General features: G+C 39.5%; 1 protein-coding gene across 2 annotated transcripts in view; it reads right to left on the minus strand.

The window, feature by feature from the left end:
• The window catches only part of fibcd1b (fibrinogen C domain containing 1b), a 170,441-nt gene that overhangs the window by 109,580 nt on the left and 41,793 nt on the right, over positions 1-19,068 (minus strand). The window contains exon 2 of one of the 2 annotated variants that reach the window (XM_053617681.1): positions 1,662-1,706. The exons of the other annotated variant lie outside the window; for it this stretch is intronic. Coding sequence (XP_053473656.1) covers positions 1,662-1,706 — 45 coding nt within the window. The remainder of the gene's footprint in view (positions 1-1,661; positions 1,707-19,068) is intronic. 2 annotated transcript variants of the gene reach the window in all.

Raw genomic sequence — 19,068 nt, forward strand, 5'->3', positions numbered from 1 at the left:
GTCTCATCTGAATTTTGCCAAAACACACCTTGATAATCCTCAAACATTTTTCGAGAATGTTCTGTGGATGGATGAGTTGAAAGTGGAAGTGTTTGGAAGACAGGGGTCCCCTTACATCTGGTGTAAACCAAACACAGAATTTCACATAAAGAACATCATACCTACGGTCAAGCATGGTATTGGAAGTGTGATGGTGTGGGGATGCTTTGCTGCTTCAGGACCTGGGCAACTTGCAATAATTGAGGGAAACATGAATTCTGCTCTTTAACATACAATCCTAAAGAAGGATGTCCTGTCTTCAGTCTGCAAGTTGAAACTCAAGCATAAGTCTGAAGTGTCACCTATAAAAAGTTTTTTTATTTTCACCTAAAAAAAAAGTTTTGTTTTTTTTTGTTTTGTTTTGTTTTAAATAAAATAAATTCTTAATTATGAAACTGTTTTACACCTTGATTTTGGCGCATTCCCTTTTTAAGTCAAATTCATTCCCATCTGCTAAATCTTAAAGGTCCTTTAAAGAGCAAATTTGATAAAAATCATAATCTTAAAATGTATTGTCACTTAATAAGGTCATGTCCGAGCTCAAACAAAAGAAATGTTCCATTACTAGTGTCTATCTCAAAATATTTGTGGATGGGCTTAGTGTCAATAATTCTAATGTCACATTGAAAAATGGGCACAGATTTTAATATTTAACAATGCCATCGCATTTAAACATGTCAAGCAACGTGGAAGATGCTAAATAGCCAATACAGACAATACAGGCTATGTTAAGCCCCATTTAAATTTTGGACTAGTTTTACATGGGGAGGTATCTCTGGGATTTTAGTCTTTTAGATTTTAGATGATATTTTATGAATTACACCAAATTGTACCTTCCATAAAATTACCAGTAATATAGTTAATTTATACACAGCAATAAGTAAAAACATTCTGACCACCTGCCTAATATGCTTTTTCAAAGATGCCCCATGGTATCTGGCATGAAAGACATTAGCAGTAGATTCTTTAAGTCTTGTAAGTTGAGAAGTGGAGCCGCTATGGATCAGACATGTTCACCCATATTCCACAGATTCTTGTATTGAGATCTGGAGATTTGGAGGCCAGGGCAACACTCTTGAACTCTTCATCATTACCATGGGCACCCAGACCAGTGTGTGACTACAAAGCCCCATATACAGCAGGGTGTGATGCACTGTATGGTGTGACACATTCCTCCCATAACCATCAGTAAAATTTACTGTGACACAGTAGCCCTTCTGTTGGTTCGGACCAGACAGGATATCATTTGCTGCCCTCATGCATCAATTACCCTTGGGAGCCCAAAACCCTGCGCCAGTTGAGGGTTTGTCTCTCCTCGGTCTACTGTTGGTAGATACTCACCACTGCTGCCCAGGAGCCTCACCATTTCTGAGATGCTCTGACCCAGTCATCTGGCCCCAGGCTCGATTTGGCCCTTGTCAAAGTTGGTCAGGTCTTCATGACTACCCATATGAGAACCAACTGTTCACTTACCGTCTATGAGATCAACAATATTCAATAATATTCATGTCATCTGTGAGTGGTCACAATGTTTTGGCTTATCTGTGTGTATATCCCATCTAAATTGACACTTTGGTAAAGATTTTATTATATCCTTTGGGAAAAGAGGTTTTGCACTATACCTTCAGCATAAATACACTCCAGGAAGATGTCTTTATCATATCCCACTGAAAACAAAACCAAATTTGGTCGAATTTAAAATGCAGAACAATAAAATGTATACAACATTTAAAATTAATTGTCAGAGAAGTGACATGTCTGGTGGGGTTTAGGTAAGTTATTCAGTTCCTAGCACAGGTATAGTCTAAATATGAATTATGGTCATGTGATCTATTTGCAATTTGTGTAGCACAAGCATTATAACAAGACAATAATACAGGTCAAAACAATCAGTGTGTATTAAAATGAGGTGTCCGGTATGTAGTATGCATGGAACTTTTTGTGTGATGAAAATGTATACTGTATGTTGTGAAGACTTTTCCCATCAGATATTGCTACATTATGAGCCTAATTTCCTTGACATGTTTGTTAAGTAATCTTATCCAGTAGTATTTAAGACAACTACCAGGTGAAGATCTGCTGCCGTTAAGTTTTGTCAAGTGCACAAACAGCTTTAGCCCAATGGAGTTAAAATGTAGGAATACTTGCTCTCCGAAAATAAAAAAAATCATTTCACACACAGATTATTGCAAGGTTTTGCCCTTTTTCGAGTATTTATGAGCACTGTTTCCATGGTTTTGATGTCTAGTACTCAACTCTGCTTCCATTGTCTCCATTGTTGTTTACCTGTTTATTACTTCCCTTATTTTGCCTGCTTATATGGATTTTTACAATAAACTCACAAGCTCACAAGTGTATCCAACTACCTTCGCCTCACTGTGACAGAATAACTTACTGAATACATGGATAAAATAAAACAAACCTGAACTCTGCAAACCAGTCACAGAACAAGGAAGGCTGCTTGGTGATTATCAGGAAGTCCTAAATTTGGAAATGTGATCATGTAGCAGACATTTGCAGTACACTGTAAGAAGGATCCTCCTTTTGCCCTTGTCAGAGATCCATGGTAAGTGCTGTTCCTGTAATATTCAGTTAGTTTTACTTACTTTTTAATGTTTGTTTCTTTTTTGTTCCCTTGGATAATTCATCATTGTTACTTTTCTAAGCCCAGCCCTTCATTCTAAGTATTTCTCACATATTTAGGAATCTACAGAGAGAACATGCAAAATCTTCTTGACAAGAGGGAATAACAGAACGATGAACAGGTGTGTTGCTTTGTTGAACATCTGTGAACAGGATTCAGTGTTGTTCCCATTACTATCAATCCTGTCTGTCATAAATGATGATGGAAGCACTCAATGTTCACCATCAGCCTTTTTTTTGGCCACCGTGTCTGAGGAAAAAAAAACCCCTACCAAATGTATTTGTCTCCTCTTTGGCCTTTTACATGCAGTAAACATTGAGTGCAGAAAGACATGAAATACACCCTTGAAGTCATAAAAAAATGTTTTTAGGGTTGGCACGAATTGCATAGCAAGGGTGGATGCTTTTAGAAACAAGGTCTTGCAGTAATCTGGACACCTGTTTGGCCAAGTCATTCTTCTCATTCAGGGTTCCTTTATTTTTTGCTCTCTACAAAATTTTTGACTCTGCCATTCCTGGTCTTAAGCAGCAACAACAATGTAAGAAAAAAATATTGATGCATTTGTATATCAAGTATTAAAAGGCTCACTATATTTTGATACAAACTACAATATACTGACATAGACAGTGACTATGTTTACATGCACATCAAATTCCGTTTAAGGTCTATATTCGGGTTGCAACCATATTCTGAATACAATGTTTATATGCCTACAGGCATCGGAATATTCCTGTATACATGGTTGTTGTAAGTATGCATGAGTTGCCATTCCTAAATGCCTAACCCACAGCTAAGCATCTGTTAGCACCCACAATTCCTTGAGGACTGGGCAAGCACATATATCTCCATTCAGTGGAGTTTCTGAATAAGGTGTTTACTTGCAATACATTCCCAATTAAAACAGGCATATTCCAGGGATGGGAATCCGAATTTGGGGAATCAGAATATTGTCTTAATCTGAATTTGGCAATCGGATTGCTGCATTTCCATGACTCAATATTAATTAGAATATCACCAGATTCCAATTAATATCAGAATATTGATGTGCATGTAAATGTAGTCACTGTAGCTAGTGGCGATGGGAAATCAGTCTATCACAGGGCACCATGCACACTTTCATTAAGGCAATTTAGTGTAGTTAATCCATTTACCTGCATGTTTTTGTAGGTTGAAGGAAACGGGATATTGCACAGACACGGGGAGAACATGCGAAATTCCACATAGACAGGAATCTGAGCTCATTATTGATTAATATGCCACCCTTGATCTGATGCAGAATATTGCCAAATGACATCATACTGTGCTGATTTCTTTTTGTATTAATTCATTGTTTTCAGTAATTCCTCACTAATTTTATATGTAGACTAATTACATTCTGGACTAATTTTCCTGTGCTGCTAAATATTTTGTTCTTATTCATCCTAATTTGAGATTCACATGATTTTGACACGCATCAATGAATATTCGGTATTTGGTACATGTGTGTCCATCGTAGTTTAGGTACATGCTTTCTTCTCGTATAAAAAAATCTCCACCTCAATTGAGCACATAAGTTTTTTATGTGCATTTTTGGAGATAACTCACCCAATCACATCTTATATGAGACTATTTAGACATATACACAGAGTGGTTTGAGAATTGGCTTTGGAGAATTTGGAAAATGGCTAATAGTGTAGCTTTAAATATATTTAAGAGGAGCAGACTTCAAAAGACTGAACCTTTGTTTACAAGGTAGAACAGGTTAACAGTTGGTTTTTTGCATACAGCCTGTAAAATTAACTGAAAATATTAAATTTAGTTTGTGAGAAGGTAAATTAATTTGTCATGGCTCACACTATGTTAATAAATTCTGTCATAATTGACAAGCTCAAGTCTTCTCATGCCTACTTGTGCGTTACATTGTAGCACATTAACATTACCATCTCAAAGAAAGAAAAAAACCCCACTAAATTTCAACCGTGCTCCTAAATTTGACTGTGCTCCTAAATTTTTGTAATTAGGAGCACAAGTGCTCCTAAAAAAATGTTACCGTAGAGCCCTGTATTTGTCAGGAAACAAAAGGATATGCCACTCTAGACATCCCCAATTCATTTCTCTTCCATCTTGCACCACATCACCACAAACTGTCTCCTATTTGTAATGCATACAGTAGTTACAGAGTATGTTCCATAATAAGTGCATACATGCATGTTATTGTTACACATACTGAAGTAATGCCGTTTTGTCCAAAATACATATAAAATGGGTAAGTTGTCTCCATTTTGTTTATACACTGGGTTTTCCACTGCCAAAAACAAGTCTTTTTTGAAAACATGCACCAGGGCTGGCTATGTTAAAAATGTTTTTGTGCTCTATAATGGAAAGAATGGATGATTTTTTTTTTTGTGATGGCTGTTAGTTTGTGTGCCTTTTGCTACAGTATAGGTGTATGTTGGCTTTAAAATCAGCTCTACCTAAACGTTCGTCCCCAAAACAGTCCAACTTGTTTTTTTCTAAAATGCCACATGATCAATAAAGTACGAAAGCCCTAAGAGGCCATGCATTATTTTTTTCTCTCTGTTTTCTCATGATCCCAACCTAATTTTCTTGTGATCTCTACATATTAAAAGTTGTCTTCTCAAGATATCTCGACATCATAAAAGTTGTTTCTTTCAGGATGTAATTTTATCAGGAGAAATTTTTGAGCCCTGTGATTGGGACTAGTGTGGCATGCACGTTGGCATCATTGCAATCAGAATCATAACTTTAATAATTGCCGCTGTAGAGATGGACTTCATCGATAAAGTTTTAGACCTTACAGGCTCCTTCTCAAGTCTCTAGACATCCAGAGTGCCTGCTCACATTGTATTGCAAGTATAAAAGCCACTGAGTTGATTATGGACTACAATCATGTCCACATACATACCTTTCTTTAGTTTTTGAACCTCCTCAAAAATACATCTAATAAGACTGCCTCCAAGAGCAAGCTAAATGGGAAACAGTTATCGCCTTATATCTTCATTGTCACTGATTAATCTATCAACCCTGCCTCTTTCTATTCCTGACACAGGCACACCACTTAACTGTGACAAGTGTATCATCAGTCAAAAAGGTCAGAGTCTCTTCACTGAACCCAATAATACTACCATGGACAAGTATTGATGGCAGTAGTCATTGGAAAGACAAGTGGCAGTTTAATGGAAAAGTGAGGAAATCTTTCAATATGTCTGTTTTCTTGGTGTGGGTATAAATGTTTGAGTTGCACTTCAATGTGCAAATGTTTTATGAATTATTAATATATTTTAGCACATTCCCAATCCGGCTGTCAAGCCAAATTATATTTAGTGCCAGATGTATTTGCAAAAGCATTTGCTAGGAACATGTCTTAACAATCAGCTACTGCTGAACAGCTTCCAAGGAATAGATAGTTCTTTTTTCATTATGAGTATGAACCTTTGGATAATAATGGGACACGTATTACATATCAATAATAATGTTGCATACAATGATGAAAGCACAGTGATCCAAATTGGCAGGCAAAAGACAGAGACAGGTGACAGTCAACAGGCAGGCAAACAGGGCAATGTGAAAGTCAAAAACAAATGTTTTTGACAAAACCACAGGGGCAATAACCAAAAACACTCAGAGATACACAATGTTGAACTGGCAAAATCATGCAAAGTCTGAGCTGTGTGGCAGAGTCTTAATGAATATAATGAGGAACAGGTGTTAGTCAGTAGGATGGTGAGTGGGAGCATTGCAATGGATTAGGAGCAAATTCTGTAGTTGCGTTGGCTCCTAAAGTGCTACAGCGAAAATTGAGATTATTTTTTTTTCTGAACCTGTTGAATCATCCTTTTGTTACACAGCTACAACAGAGAATGTAGCAACCGTACCTTATGTGTTTCCTCTATGTGGCCTTCTTACCCAAACCAACATAAATTAGGGTACATGTTCACTGGGAAAGTTTACATAGTAACATACAGTATGACATCCAACAAAGCTGAAATAAAAATAATAATAATAACAATGAATAATAATAAATTAATATGGAAATACTATAAAATACTGCTTAAATTTTAAATACAGCTGATTTTGCTAATATAACCTGTCTGAGAACTGTCTAGCATGGTCATTATATTCTAATGAGCACATTTATCATCACTTTCTTTCAGACTCCCACCATCTCTACACCATCTTAACACAACTATACACAAAGGTGCATGAGGAATAAATCAGGGTAGAAGTATGAACCAAATGAATTATAGAATTCTCAGAGAAGATTAAGCATGCTAGGTTAGTTTTTGCTTGCTTGCTTTATGCAAGATTAGAAAAAGAGATGAAATTCTGAAGAACCACATATAGATAGACAGTCACTTGTTAGTCATATTTTGTACATGCATATTTTGTGTTTATAAGCCCATCCTTAACATAATATTAGAAACAACAAGCTTTAAATTCTGTGAAACTTTAATATCTGCCATGGAAAACGTATATATTAGCCTTGGAATCACAAAATAAACGTAATAGTTTTTCCTTTGAAGCTTTATGAGAGCAACACAGAGGCAGATGGTCTAGTCATCTCTGTGCAGTTTTATTTCTCAATAATTCATAATTGTCTTTCTTTTTTTTAAGTTTTGTTTCAACCACCGTATGAGACTTCTTTATCTTGCTCTGTTGGCACCTGTGCATTATAATGGACCCCGTAAACGCTCAGGAAATACGGTATCTGCAGGTCCTTACTTAAATTTCTCACTCACTTAACACAGGGTACCTTTCCTATTAATTCCCCTCAACAATTCATAGTATACTCTTTGAAAAAATACCCTTCAGGGGATCCTCAAGGTTTTTTTGGATAGTTAAGGATTCTTCACTATCTAAACGTATTTCTTTGAACACTATATGATATGGAAACACTCGACTGTTGGACCCTTTAAGGGCTTAATCATCGGGACAACCGAAGAAGCCTTAAGGGAATTAGATTCAAACTGTACTTCAAAGAGTGTACTTGCTTTAATATGAACAACTGAATAATAAGACACAAGTACAAGCAGTTAAAGATGCTCTGTGAATTTATAGAAGACATATTTTGTTATAAGTTTTCAAAACCAACATCACGGTAGGTCACTCATTCATCAATTCATTAATCTTGAGCAGCAGCTTTATCCTGGTCCAAAATGAATTAGCCATGATTTTAAAAAATTAACAGCTGACATTTGTAATAATTTTTGTTTTTTAATAGACAGTCCTTGTTACAAATTTAATGACAAACAGGTCACTCTGCTATGCTCTGGGTGACATTTTGCTGGCATAGTTTGTGTCTACTTGAACCCTTACAGGGAAGAGTCACTGAAAATCAATACAAAATTATTCTGACTGATCACCTTTATCCTGTGATGAAACTTTACTATTATGAAACCAGGCACAAGGGGGAACTGAATGGTTTCATGAGTATGGAAATTATGAAAATCACATGATATGGCATTCACACTTAAACTCAACCAATTAAACAGATAATTTTAGACAGAACTCTTCACCACTTTCATGGAGACAACAAATGAATTTATACCTTTTATACAGTATCCATTCCTCCAGTACTGTTCAATACTTGTTATAGTGGCTTGTTACTAATATTATTGGTATAATTCTTTATGAATTTATGGATGTTTATGATGATATGGTTTAACCATTGATGTGTGTCCATTGTCTTGAGAATAAAAAGGGTGGAACACTTTATATTGGCTATTCTTGCACTTATGGTGTTAAATTACATAATTGGAATGATGAGTAATGCTTTAATGGCATGTTTTCAGACGAAACTGCTTATTATTATTTACTGTCACATGGTGATCTGCTGCTTTGTTAAGCAGTCAAAGTAAAGTCCTCTTATGTGTGTCAAGTGGTGCATTTCAGCCTTTCATTTAAAAATGGCTACACAATGGTGAAAGCTTAAAGCCAAAACATATGGGCAAATATTCCTAAATAATGTGTATAAAATGTGTATAAATTTCATTCTTTAAGAGGCCTCACGCTTTACTAAGATACTTGATGTTGATGTCACCCACCCAATTGCTCCAACTGATTCCATCAATGAGTAACTGTGCTTAAGCAATGTCTCCCTAGCAAGCAGAGTATCACATGGCACTGGAAGTTGCATACCTTTTCAATTCTACCACATAGTGACTGTTTTTGATTCTATAACCTGAATGAATCTATAACAAGTATCATGTCCTTTACTTCCTAACCAAGCTGTCATAAGCATACTTGGTTAGATCTCTGGCCTTGCATATTTCTTCATTTTCTCTTTGTAATGCACATACAGTAATTACTTTATAATACAAACTACACAATAACTTATTTTGCAGCTAAAAAAAATAATGCTATCGTATACCTGAGGCTGTTGTTTGTGTGTGCATCGTTAAAATGTGTGATGACTCCAACAGGCAAACTTTAATGTGTTTTGTGATACGACATTCTTATGAAATGTTATGCTTGGATGACCTTACTTAGTGTATGTACTGTGCCAACTTGCCAGGTAGCTGACTGTGTGTACTTTGTCAGTTGATTTGTATCATGCCACCAGCCTTTCTCACTTTCACACATTTAAAAAATATCCTCATCCTTATCTGAAATTCTCTATATCTTCCCACTACAGTAATATTTTTTACTGTCACTTTAATCGCCATGGCAAAGATTTTCCCTGATCTTTTCTTCTCTCTGGCAGATTAACGTTAGCTACTTACATGGAGCTTTCATCTGCCGTTTCTCTTCAAAAGAACCCTCAAAATGTCCATGGATATTGTTCAATGATGAAAAGCTTGCTCTGTTAATCAACAGCCATGATCAGTGAAAAATTGGTGACGAGGATGTTCCATTATTTTTTTTACTAAAAATAAAAAAAAGAGTAAAGAATCAGTGTGGGTATTTCATTTAAACTGATCAATTACTTGAAAACAGCCAAAATCAAAAGATACATAAAATAAAATGCGGGCTATGAGAAAACTCATTACCATTAACAATAGAATTTAATTCACGTTAAAATGCGTGTATTATTGATTGTTCTCTCTCACTGTACAATTTAGTGAGAAACTGCATTAAAAATTCATGGTATGAACTCGGTATATTGCAGTAAACTTTGCATTTTCAACCCATAAATTAACACCAATAGTGTCATTGAAAGTATTAAGTAAATTAATATATTAAATTATACCTGTAACATGCAATGAGATGAGGCAAGATGCAAGTGTGTAAAATCAGCATATATTTTATTGCGGTTAAGCCAAAAATCATAGTCATAATCTGTAGCAGGCCATAACACAGGCAGGCAGAAATAAATGAGGCATATAAATAATTACACCAGGGAAAACAGACAAGGGTCTAAAGCAGGAAGGACTCTGAAAACAGAAAACAACATACACGGAATGGACACGGAAACACAGAAACCACGGTTTGGACTACTGCCTGGACAATACAAGAAGCATGATTCGATTTTACACCAAGACAAAGAATCACCAGGGCTGAAATACACAAAATAATCAGAAATGAACAGAAAATGGGTGAGAACGATCAAAGGACATACCAGTCAGTCCCTCAATGATTTTGTGATTTTGTCATTGCAGAAATTAACACAGAATCAAGCAAACTCCGCAATATTCAGAGTATCTTGCCTTTTTTTTAATTACCACAGATTTTTCGCAGATTTGGGCCAAGACGCATTATGTGATGTCATCACAACATGCATTCAGCCATGAATTGAAGCCCTCTTCAATTCACATGCATCAGACATGAGTATAGCTAAAATGTCTCATTTACCAAGAAACATTACTGCGAAAGACAAAAAACAATTTTGTGCTTCATGCTTGATGCTTTGGGAATTCCCCTTGGCAGAAACGTTGTCTGAATACGTGTGAAATCATGCCAATCTGATTGGCCTGCCTCAGTCAGGTGATGAAATAGAAACGCGTCACAGACTATATAAGTCACCCACAAACTATGTCATTCAGCTTTATTTGTTTGAAGGAAGACACAATTTGCAGGCATGACAAAGTATGGCCAACAAGACAAAACATCTCATTACCTTCTCATGGAACAGGGTTACATACATAACCTAGATGCTCCCTTTCCAAGGGAACTCTACTTTGCCTCACGCTTGACGCTTTGGGAATGAGAAAACCCACTATGCCATACTGAACCATGTCTGTCAAAAAAGACAGACCTCACATGTCTGTGAAGTATATATACACAAAAACACTTCATGAACAAACATAGAATCTCTCATCTTACAGCATACCCTCAGGTAATGCCTTAGAGGAGGCCACACTCTCGAGTACAACCACCTAAATCTGCTTGTATGCGCCCCTGTAGTATCCCAGCACCTCAGTTACTGGTTCTGCTGGCATTATTTATACCACAAAAGAATAGACACATAGGAGAGTATACACTTCCTTGTGAACAAAGCTCTAGTACTGAAAACGTACTAGTATTGAATTCTTGGTAGGATGTCTGTCTTCAACAATATTCCCCTTTTTGATATGAAAAGAGATATTTACTACGAAATACTGTGCGTTCATACCAGCCCTAACAGACTCGACTGAAGGGAGTGGAATATGGACACAAGAATGTGCGATTTTCAGATATTATCATGGCAAATCAATACTCGAAAGGAATGTGCAAACGATAAACTAAACGTAACACACTGAAACTGCACATATAATGATCACAGTTTCAGGCAATGCAGACACAAACTCAGCTACATTCCCACACCCCAGCAGACTCAAGGGAGAGATCGACTTTTTTGTTATGTGAAAGTATAATAGGTTCGTTACCCTGCCCAGCTAACTGAACAGGGACATAAGAACATAGGAGTTCATTGAATAGATGATGCCCTACAGAAATACTGGGGGCAAGCACAACCTCAAAGTCCCAGATACCCCACTTTATCAGCCCCTCAGGACTACTTCTTCCATCTAGCGCTTAGAACGGTCCTCAGGTCCAAACTCATGCCTCTGGAGAACTGGGATCGCAGTTGCCCGGGCCCCTGCCTCTCTGTAGTAGGAGGCGTGTAGCCATAATAGTTTTCTGTTCCTCCATATCTGTGCTAGTCCCAGGCCGAGGGCTACTCGAAGTCCTCGAAGCTCGAAGCAGTGAGGGAAGAATTCATTCAATGCCTCTGACTGTTTTTTTTCACTTCTTGAAACCTATCCATGACAATATTTACTGCATCGCTGAACAAGCCAGCAGGAGAAACAGGGGCATTCAATAAAAAACATTTTGTCTCTCTATTTTATTTCTGACATATTAAGCCACAGATGCCTCTCCGCAACCACCAAAGCAGCCATCATGCAAAGCAGCTTCATGGCACGGAGAGACAAATCTGTGGCTCGGCAGAGCTCTGAAAACGTCTCGGAACCAATACCCTCGCCACTATCGAGCTTTTAGCAGGTCAGCTTGATAAGCTTGAAGCACAGCCATAGAATGCTGCTCCCACATAAGCCATGCCCACAAACTGTGAGGACACTCTGCACAGCTTCATAGGCAAGGCTGGCCCCTCTAAGTGTGCTACCGTGCTAGGAGAGAGATAGCCCGCAAGCGTGGGTAGCATATAGTAAGAAATACCCCCTTTAAATATGAGAAAAAATATTTCTCAGAAATATTGTGTTCATAACAGCCCAACATACTCGGCTGAGGGGAGGGGAATATGGATGCAAGAACGTGCAATTTTCAGATGTTATCGGGACAAGTCAATACTTGAATGAAATGTGCAAACGATAAACTGAACATAACACACTGAAACTGCACGTATAATGAGCACAGTTTCAGGTAACGCAGACCCAAACTCAAATGCATTCCCACACCCCGGCAGACGTGGGTAGCATAATTTGCCTTCGCGGGGTTAAAAACGCGACTGGAGTATGCTTTTTCCCATGATCTCCACACCTCGGTGTGGAGCTCAGGAAAAAAGGGGAGCTTCTTGCGGGGAGAGGATTTCTTACCATTGGTGAGGAAGCGCTCATCCAGTCTACCACAAGGCACCTCTTCCTCAGCTGGCCATTTTATTTTCAACTTCTCCACAGCACTAGTCACAACCTCTAGCAGCTCTTTATAGGATTCAGAGAGCCGCATGGGTTGTGCTTCCTCCTCCATCTCCTCAGATTTCTCTGATTTACCAGTCCCAGCGGAGAAATCGCACTACGAGCTCCCGCTCGACTGGAGACTCGGAACTGGAAGAAAGAGCAAGCAAAAGGGACTCTTCCATCTCTTGCTCTTCCTCCAGATTCATCTGAGACCCCCATGATTTGAGCCGGCAGGCTGCCTCGACGGCGGTTGGTCCCAAACCACAAGGTGCAGATGAGAGAGCCAGCTGAGCCCGGAGTTTTTTCAGGGATAATTTCTCAAAGTGCACGCAGACAGCCCCCTCAAGGACTTGCCTAGTGTGCTCTGCCCCCAATCATTTAATACAGAAAGTGTGCCTGACATGCTCCGTGAGAAAACGGGAGCATGGCGGGACAGAACCTCTGAAACCCCTATTGCTCATAGTTCCTACTTTTTTCTTTTTTGGAAAAACAATAGGACAGACAATAGGACAGACAGTCACATATAGTACATAGATATGCACTTCCTGAAAACAAAGAAGCTGAATGATGTAGTTTGTGGGTGCCTTATATAGACTTTCTACTATTTTCTACGCTTCTACTTCATCACCTGACTGAGGCAGGCCAATCAGATTGGCATGATTTTACATGTATTCAGACACTGTTTCCACCAAGGGGTGTTTCCAAAGCATCAAGCGTGACGCAATGTAGAGTTCCCAAGGGAACATGTAACACAGAACCAGAGCTGAGAGGGGGAATTTGTGACAATACAGCAACGTTGTCTTCTCCACCCTCCAATCAGAAGATATTGATTAATTTTCTATTAATAAATTAAGCTCTGACACTAGTTATGGCTCTAACATAAATCCATCTTCTTCAGGCTCTATACTGTTTTTCCTACTGGGTCGCAGGGCGCCAAGCCATCGCAGGGCACAATCACATATATACTCACAGACCCATTCATACACTACAGACACTTTGGACATGCCAATTAGCCTACCATGCATGTCTTTGGACTGGGGGAGGAAACCCCCACAGCACAGGCAGAACAGGGCTGAACAAACAGGGCTGCAGCAGGAATCAAACCCCCAACCCTGGAGGTGTGAGGCAAATTGCTAACCACTAAGCCACAGATTTTCTACCACAGGAGTGTCTTCAGATACTTACTTTGTGTTTTTTGCATTAAATGTAACTATAGACGGGGGAAATAGCATTGGCGAATAGCTGTGGTATTAGAGGAACAACACACTTCAGAGCTTAGGGTTAGGGTTAGGGTTATCACAGCACTTATCACAGTACAGCCCATCATGCGTCATTACTTTTTTTGTTGTTTTTGTTGAGGGAATGGGAATATAATAATTATTTTTTAGACATTTTTGTCACGATTTCCCCTTTAAGCAGCGCGCTGTGGAGCATGTGAGCGCGCGTGCACGAGCAGGTGCGCGAGCATCTGCTTTTCCCTTGTTGACAATCGTGACATTTCGACACGTGCATTTGTTATGTTTCTGTTATGTCTCCTCCCTGTTCTGTCATTGGCTATTGTTTCACGTGGGTCTGAATTACCCTCAGCCGTCAGCTAGTAGGACGCTGATTATGTTTGCATATATACCGCGCGCCTCCCAGCACACGGCGCGGAATATTTGCAAACATAATCAGCGGTCTAATAGCTGGCGGCTGATGGTAATTCAGACCCACGTGACGCAATAGCCAATGACAGAACATGGAGGAGACATAACAGAAACATAAATGCACGTGTCGAAATGTCACGATTGTCAACAAGGGAAAAGCGGGTGCTCGTGCACGCGCGCTCACATGCTCCACAGCGCGCTGCTTAAAGGGGAAATCGTGCCAATTTTAAAATAATATTTGTAATATTTCTAATACAAGGTAATAACCTACAATATTAACACAATGTAAAAATATTAGCAAATTTGTCACTTCTTTTTTCACAGGGAGCATGTTTTCCTTTTGATGCTGCAGCCTAAACTGAGATTAAGTATAAAATAGGGTCATTCCATCTCAAGTGGTCCAGTATAAGCGGCTAAACCATTTTTAATGTTCCTTTTTTTTTGATTGATTACCTGGCATTGCAAAACAACCATGTTAGTTAAACCAAGTAAAATTTAAAAAAATATATATATTTTTTAAAACGGTGGTTTTGCAATGTCAATACATAAATGGTAAATGGCGCACTTATATAGCGCTTTTATCCAAAGTGCTTTACACCGTGTCTCATTCACCCATTCACACACACACTCACAAAGCAATGGTCGCAGAGCTGCCATACAAGGCACTAACTTGCCATCGGGAGCAACTTGGGGTTCAGTGTCTTGCCCAAGGACACTTCGGCATGTGGAGTCATGTGGGCCAGGAATCGAACCGCCAACCCTAAGATTAGTGGGCAACCCGCTCTAAGACCTGAGCCACAGCTGCCCCAATACATAGAGCTAGTCACTCAATTTTTTATTTATTTATTTTTAAAATTAAAAACGGTCAAACAACTTTACAATTTTTGGACCACTTGAGATAGACTGACCCCATAACCTTACCTGTACTTTTTTCAATCTTTCTTTCCTTCTTTCTGGCATGGCACTATGGTAAATACAAATTTGTTCCTAATGACATGCTTGATTAAATTCAAAACATGAATATAATAGTCAGTTTGAAAAATAATAACAGTATATAATATTATATTACTTTAAGAACACTTAATAATCACAGAAACAAATTCATGCAATACTCGAGTACTTATCCTTGCTTAACCTCTTGCAACTCCTATGTGTACGTGTGTGTGTGTGCACGCAAAACTCCCCGGGAATCAATGTGAGGAAGAAATCCAAGAGAACCAAGCACTACAGGGCAGAGTGGGAAAAGTAGATGGAAGGGAAGTGTAGAGAAAATGAAAGAAGAAAGAATAACCTCCCTTGGCCAGTATTGACAAAACTGTCAAACTTTGAACACATGAAGAAAAGACTGAGAAGTAGAGAGGAGTGAGGAAAGAGACAAGAGGGAAGCAAATAAACTTTTAAAAAATGTGAAAGCTTCCCTAATTTTAATCCTTTAAGGGAATTTTGTTCTGGAGAGAGCTAGATCTTTACAAACATGATTAAATCCTCCAAATGAGAAAGAGCTACCTGGGATTCTTGCACAACATCTTCTCAGTTTCATAACCATTTAACATTTATACAGCAAATGTAGCACACTCTGGCCCTGGTTTACACAGATGCCAAATAACCAATAACCGCACTAATGTGTGTGTGCAAAAGGTGACTTTGTTGCAGGTGATTTACAAAGACTAATTGTATGAATTACATCACATGCACAGTAAGAGTAAAAAACAGTATATAATAGGGATGTCACGAGAACCGATACTTCGGTACCAAGTCGGTACCCACATTCTTAAAACATGACGGTACTTGTTCTTCTGCAGTACCGTTTGTAACGAAAGTACCGAGGTTGCGATTCTTCCGAACCTGAAGGGGGCAGAAAATACTCGCAAGTGTTTTAGCCGGTCAACAAGTGATAAAGAAGAAGAACTACGCTCACGGGGAAAAACTACAAAAGATTGCTATGGCGACAAGTTCAGCTCCTCCCCGACTCCTTGAGAGGAAAAAAGGCAAGAGTCGAATATGGAAATACTTCGCTTTCGAGGCGGATAAAAACGGACATATAGTTGATGCTCTGAAGCCGGTGTGCAAACGATGCCAACGTACACTTCAAAGAAAGGGAGGAAACACCTTGAATTTGGCGAAGCACCTGAAAGACAGGCACCCCGATCTCTTCAAAGAATTCAAGGTGAGTGAGTTTCAAGTCATATTAATGGCAAACAAACTGTAAAACTTCTAATCCTTATCCTGAAAGACAGTCCTATATTATATTTGTTTGAGGAAGCTGCATTGTAGTCGTGAAACCAGCTAACGTTATGCTCCATGTAATGTAAGCGATAGCCAGTTATATGTTCACAATGCTAACGCATTGCAGTGTTATAAACTACCTCCTAATGGACCACCATGCATCACCATTCAGCCCGTGTCCTGTCAGCAAAATGTAGCCTAATGTCACTAGATTAAATAATTATTTTAATTTTAATGGTTTTAATAAATCTTTTCGGCCTGAGACCATGTCAGTGAATCTAAACTAATACTTGCATTCAGCGTATAAGGTGTGTGTTTAGGAGTGCACCTTAGCACCTGTAGACTCCACTGTTTTAGTCATTGTCAGACAGTGTTTGATAACTAAAATCTCTCTCTCTCTCTCTCTCTCTCTCTCCCTCTCCAGAATCAGCCAGAGGAGGATGTCTACCAGGAGAGTCAGGAGCAAAGTCAGCAAACATTAACACAGCCAACCTTAAGAGAAGCTTATAAAAGGCACAGAAAATATGACAAAAACTCAAACGAAGCAAGGAAACTGGATAGGGCAGTTGCTGAATGCATATGCATGGATAAAGTTAGAAAAAGCATGGATTCCAGCAAATGCTTCAGCAGTTCAACCCCAGATACCAGTTACCAAGCAGAAATTACTTCATGTATACAGAGATCCCCAAACTATACACCAAAACCAGAGACCTCATTTCAGAACATCTCAAAGAAAAACCATTTTATGCCTACATATTTATTATATATCTATTTTATAGTTGCTTTTTTTTTAATATTATTTGAGTGTTGCCACTATTTTTTATAATGCTTAAATGTTTAAATAAAGGAATTAATGTTTAAGTATTATTTATTTATTTATTTATTTATTTATACACACCGTGGTATTGTCACGACTTCCCCTTTAAGCAGCGTGCTGCAGAGCATGTGAGTGCACGCTGCCGAGCATGGTGCGCGAGCACCTGCTTTTTCGTTGTTGACAATCGTGACATTTGGACACGTGCATTTGTTTTGTTTTGTTATGTCTCCTCCCTGTTCTGTCATGGGCTATTGTTTCACGTGTGTCTGAATTGCCCTCAGCCGTCAGCCATCACGAGGCTGAGTATGTTTGTATATATACCGCGCGCCTCGCAGCACACGGCGCGGAATATTAGATAAAATATAGATAAGAAACTTAGAATAGATAAGATATATTAGAATAGATTAGTTTAGAGTCCTTTCCATAGTTAACCATAGTCATAGTCATAGCCCATGTCATGTTTCATGTTTAGATTCGTTTGTTTAGTTCACGCTGGTTTCTCCGCTCCCAGTTCATAGTCATAGCTTATGTTTCATGTTTTGTATATCGACACTGTTTTCCGTTACCACGACATAGTTTCCTTCCTTGCCCCATTTATGCCTGTTTGCCGATCGCCTGACCTTTTGCATGTTTGTGGATTACGTTTTGGATCACGTTTTGGACTTACCTGCCTGTGTCTCTCAATAAAACTGTTAACCTGCGACTGCATCCATCCTTATCTCTGTTGCGTCACGAGACGTGACAAAATATTCCGCCCAAAACATGGATGCAGCAGGAGGACGCATCACTGCAGTAAATATACGGACTACTGGCTGCGGTACAAGTCCGTACAGTTTCCACAGAAGACGGCCGCCGAACTCCCGCTGGAAATGCTTGGGTGGGGAGACCACCCACTGCTGTTCCTGTTCCATAGCCAGGTGTACTTTGCCAGCCTGGCGCCCCCCAAGCCTACCAAGAGACAGTGGTTGGGCTTCCTAGTATCCCAGTTTTATGGTCTGGCCCGGGATTGGGCAGAGCAGCTGGCCCGTGCAGGGTCCAGTGCCCTCTATGACGTCACCCAGTTTGCGGAACTTTTTCTAAAGGAGTTCTCACAGCCAGGGCAATCAAACCGCATGGATGTACTGGAGAGGGGATTCGAAGTAATGGACAAGGAGGACTGGCCATTCCGCCTCTATTATGCATGGCTGGACAAGATAGAATCTGCAGCTCTGCTTCAGGTTCCGGCCAGTGTGGTGGAGGTGGCACCGACATGTATGTCTGAGGGCTGCCAAGACCAAGGGAGGGAGGGAGACCAAGCTACAATGTATGTCTGAGGGCTGCCAAGACCAAGGGAAGGGGGGAGACCAAGCTACAATACCCTACCTGCAAAAAACTGGGTCTCCAGGAAGCATTCTACTGCTCTCACGAATGCTTCAAGAGCAGCAGGCGGGAGCATAAAAAACTCCACCGGAGAGCCCGTGCAGAGATCCAGCCTGGGGTCAACAGGGTGACCTCGGAGCTCCCGTCGGAGGTCTCAGCACCCGAGCCCCAGCCTGAGGTTAACCTGGCGACCTCAGAGCCCCAGCCTGAGACCTACAAGGGGGTCTCAGCGCCAGATCTACAGCCTGAGGTTAACCTGGTGACCTCAGAGCCCCAGCCGGAGGT

This window comes from Ictalurus furcatus, chromosome 28 (assembly GCF_023375685.1).
Source record: "Ictalurus furcatus strain D&B chromosome 28, Billie_1.0, whole genome shotgun sequence".
Lineage (NCBI taxonomy): Eukaryota > Metazoa > Chordata > Actinopteri > Siluriformes > Ictaluridae > Ictalurus > Ictalurus furcatus.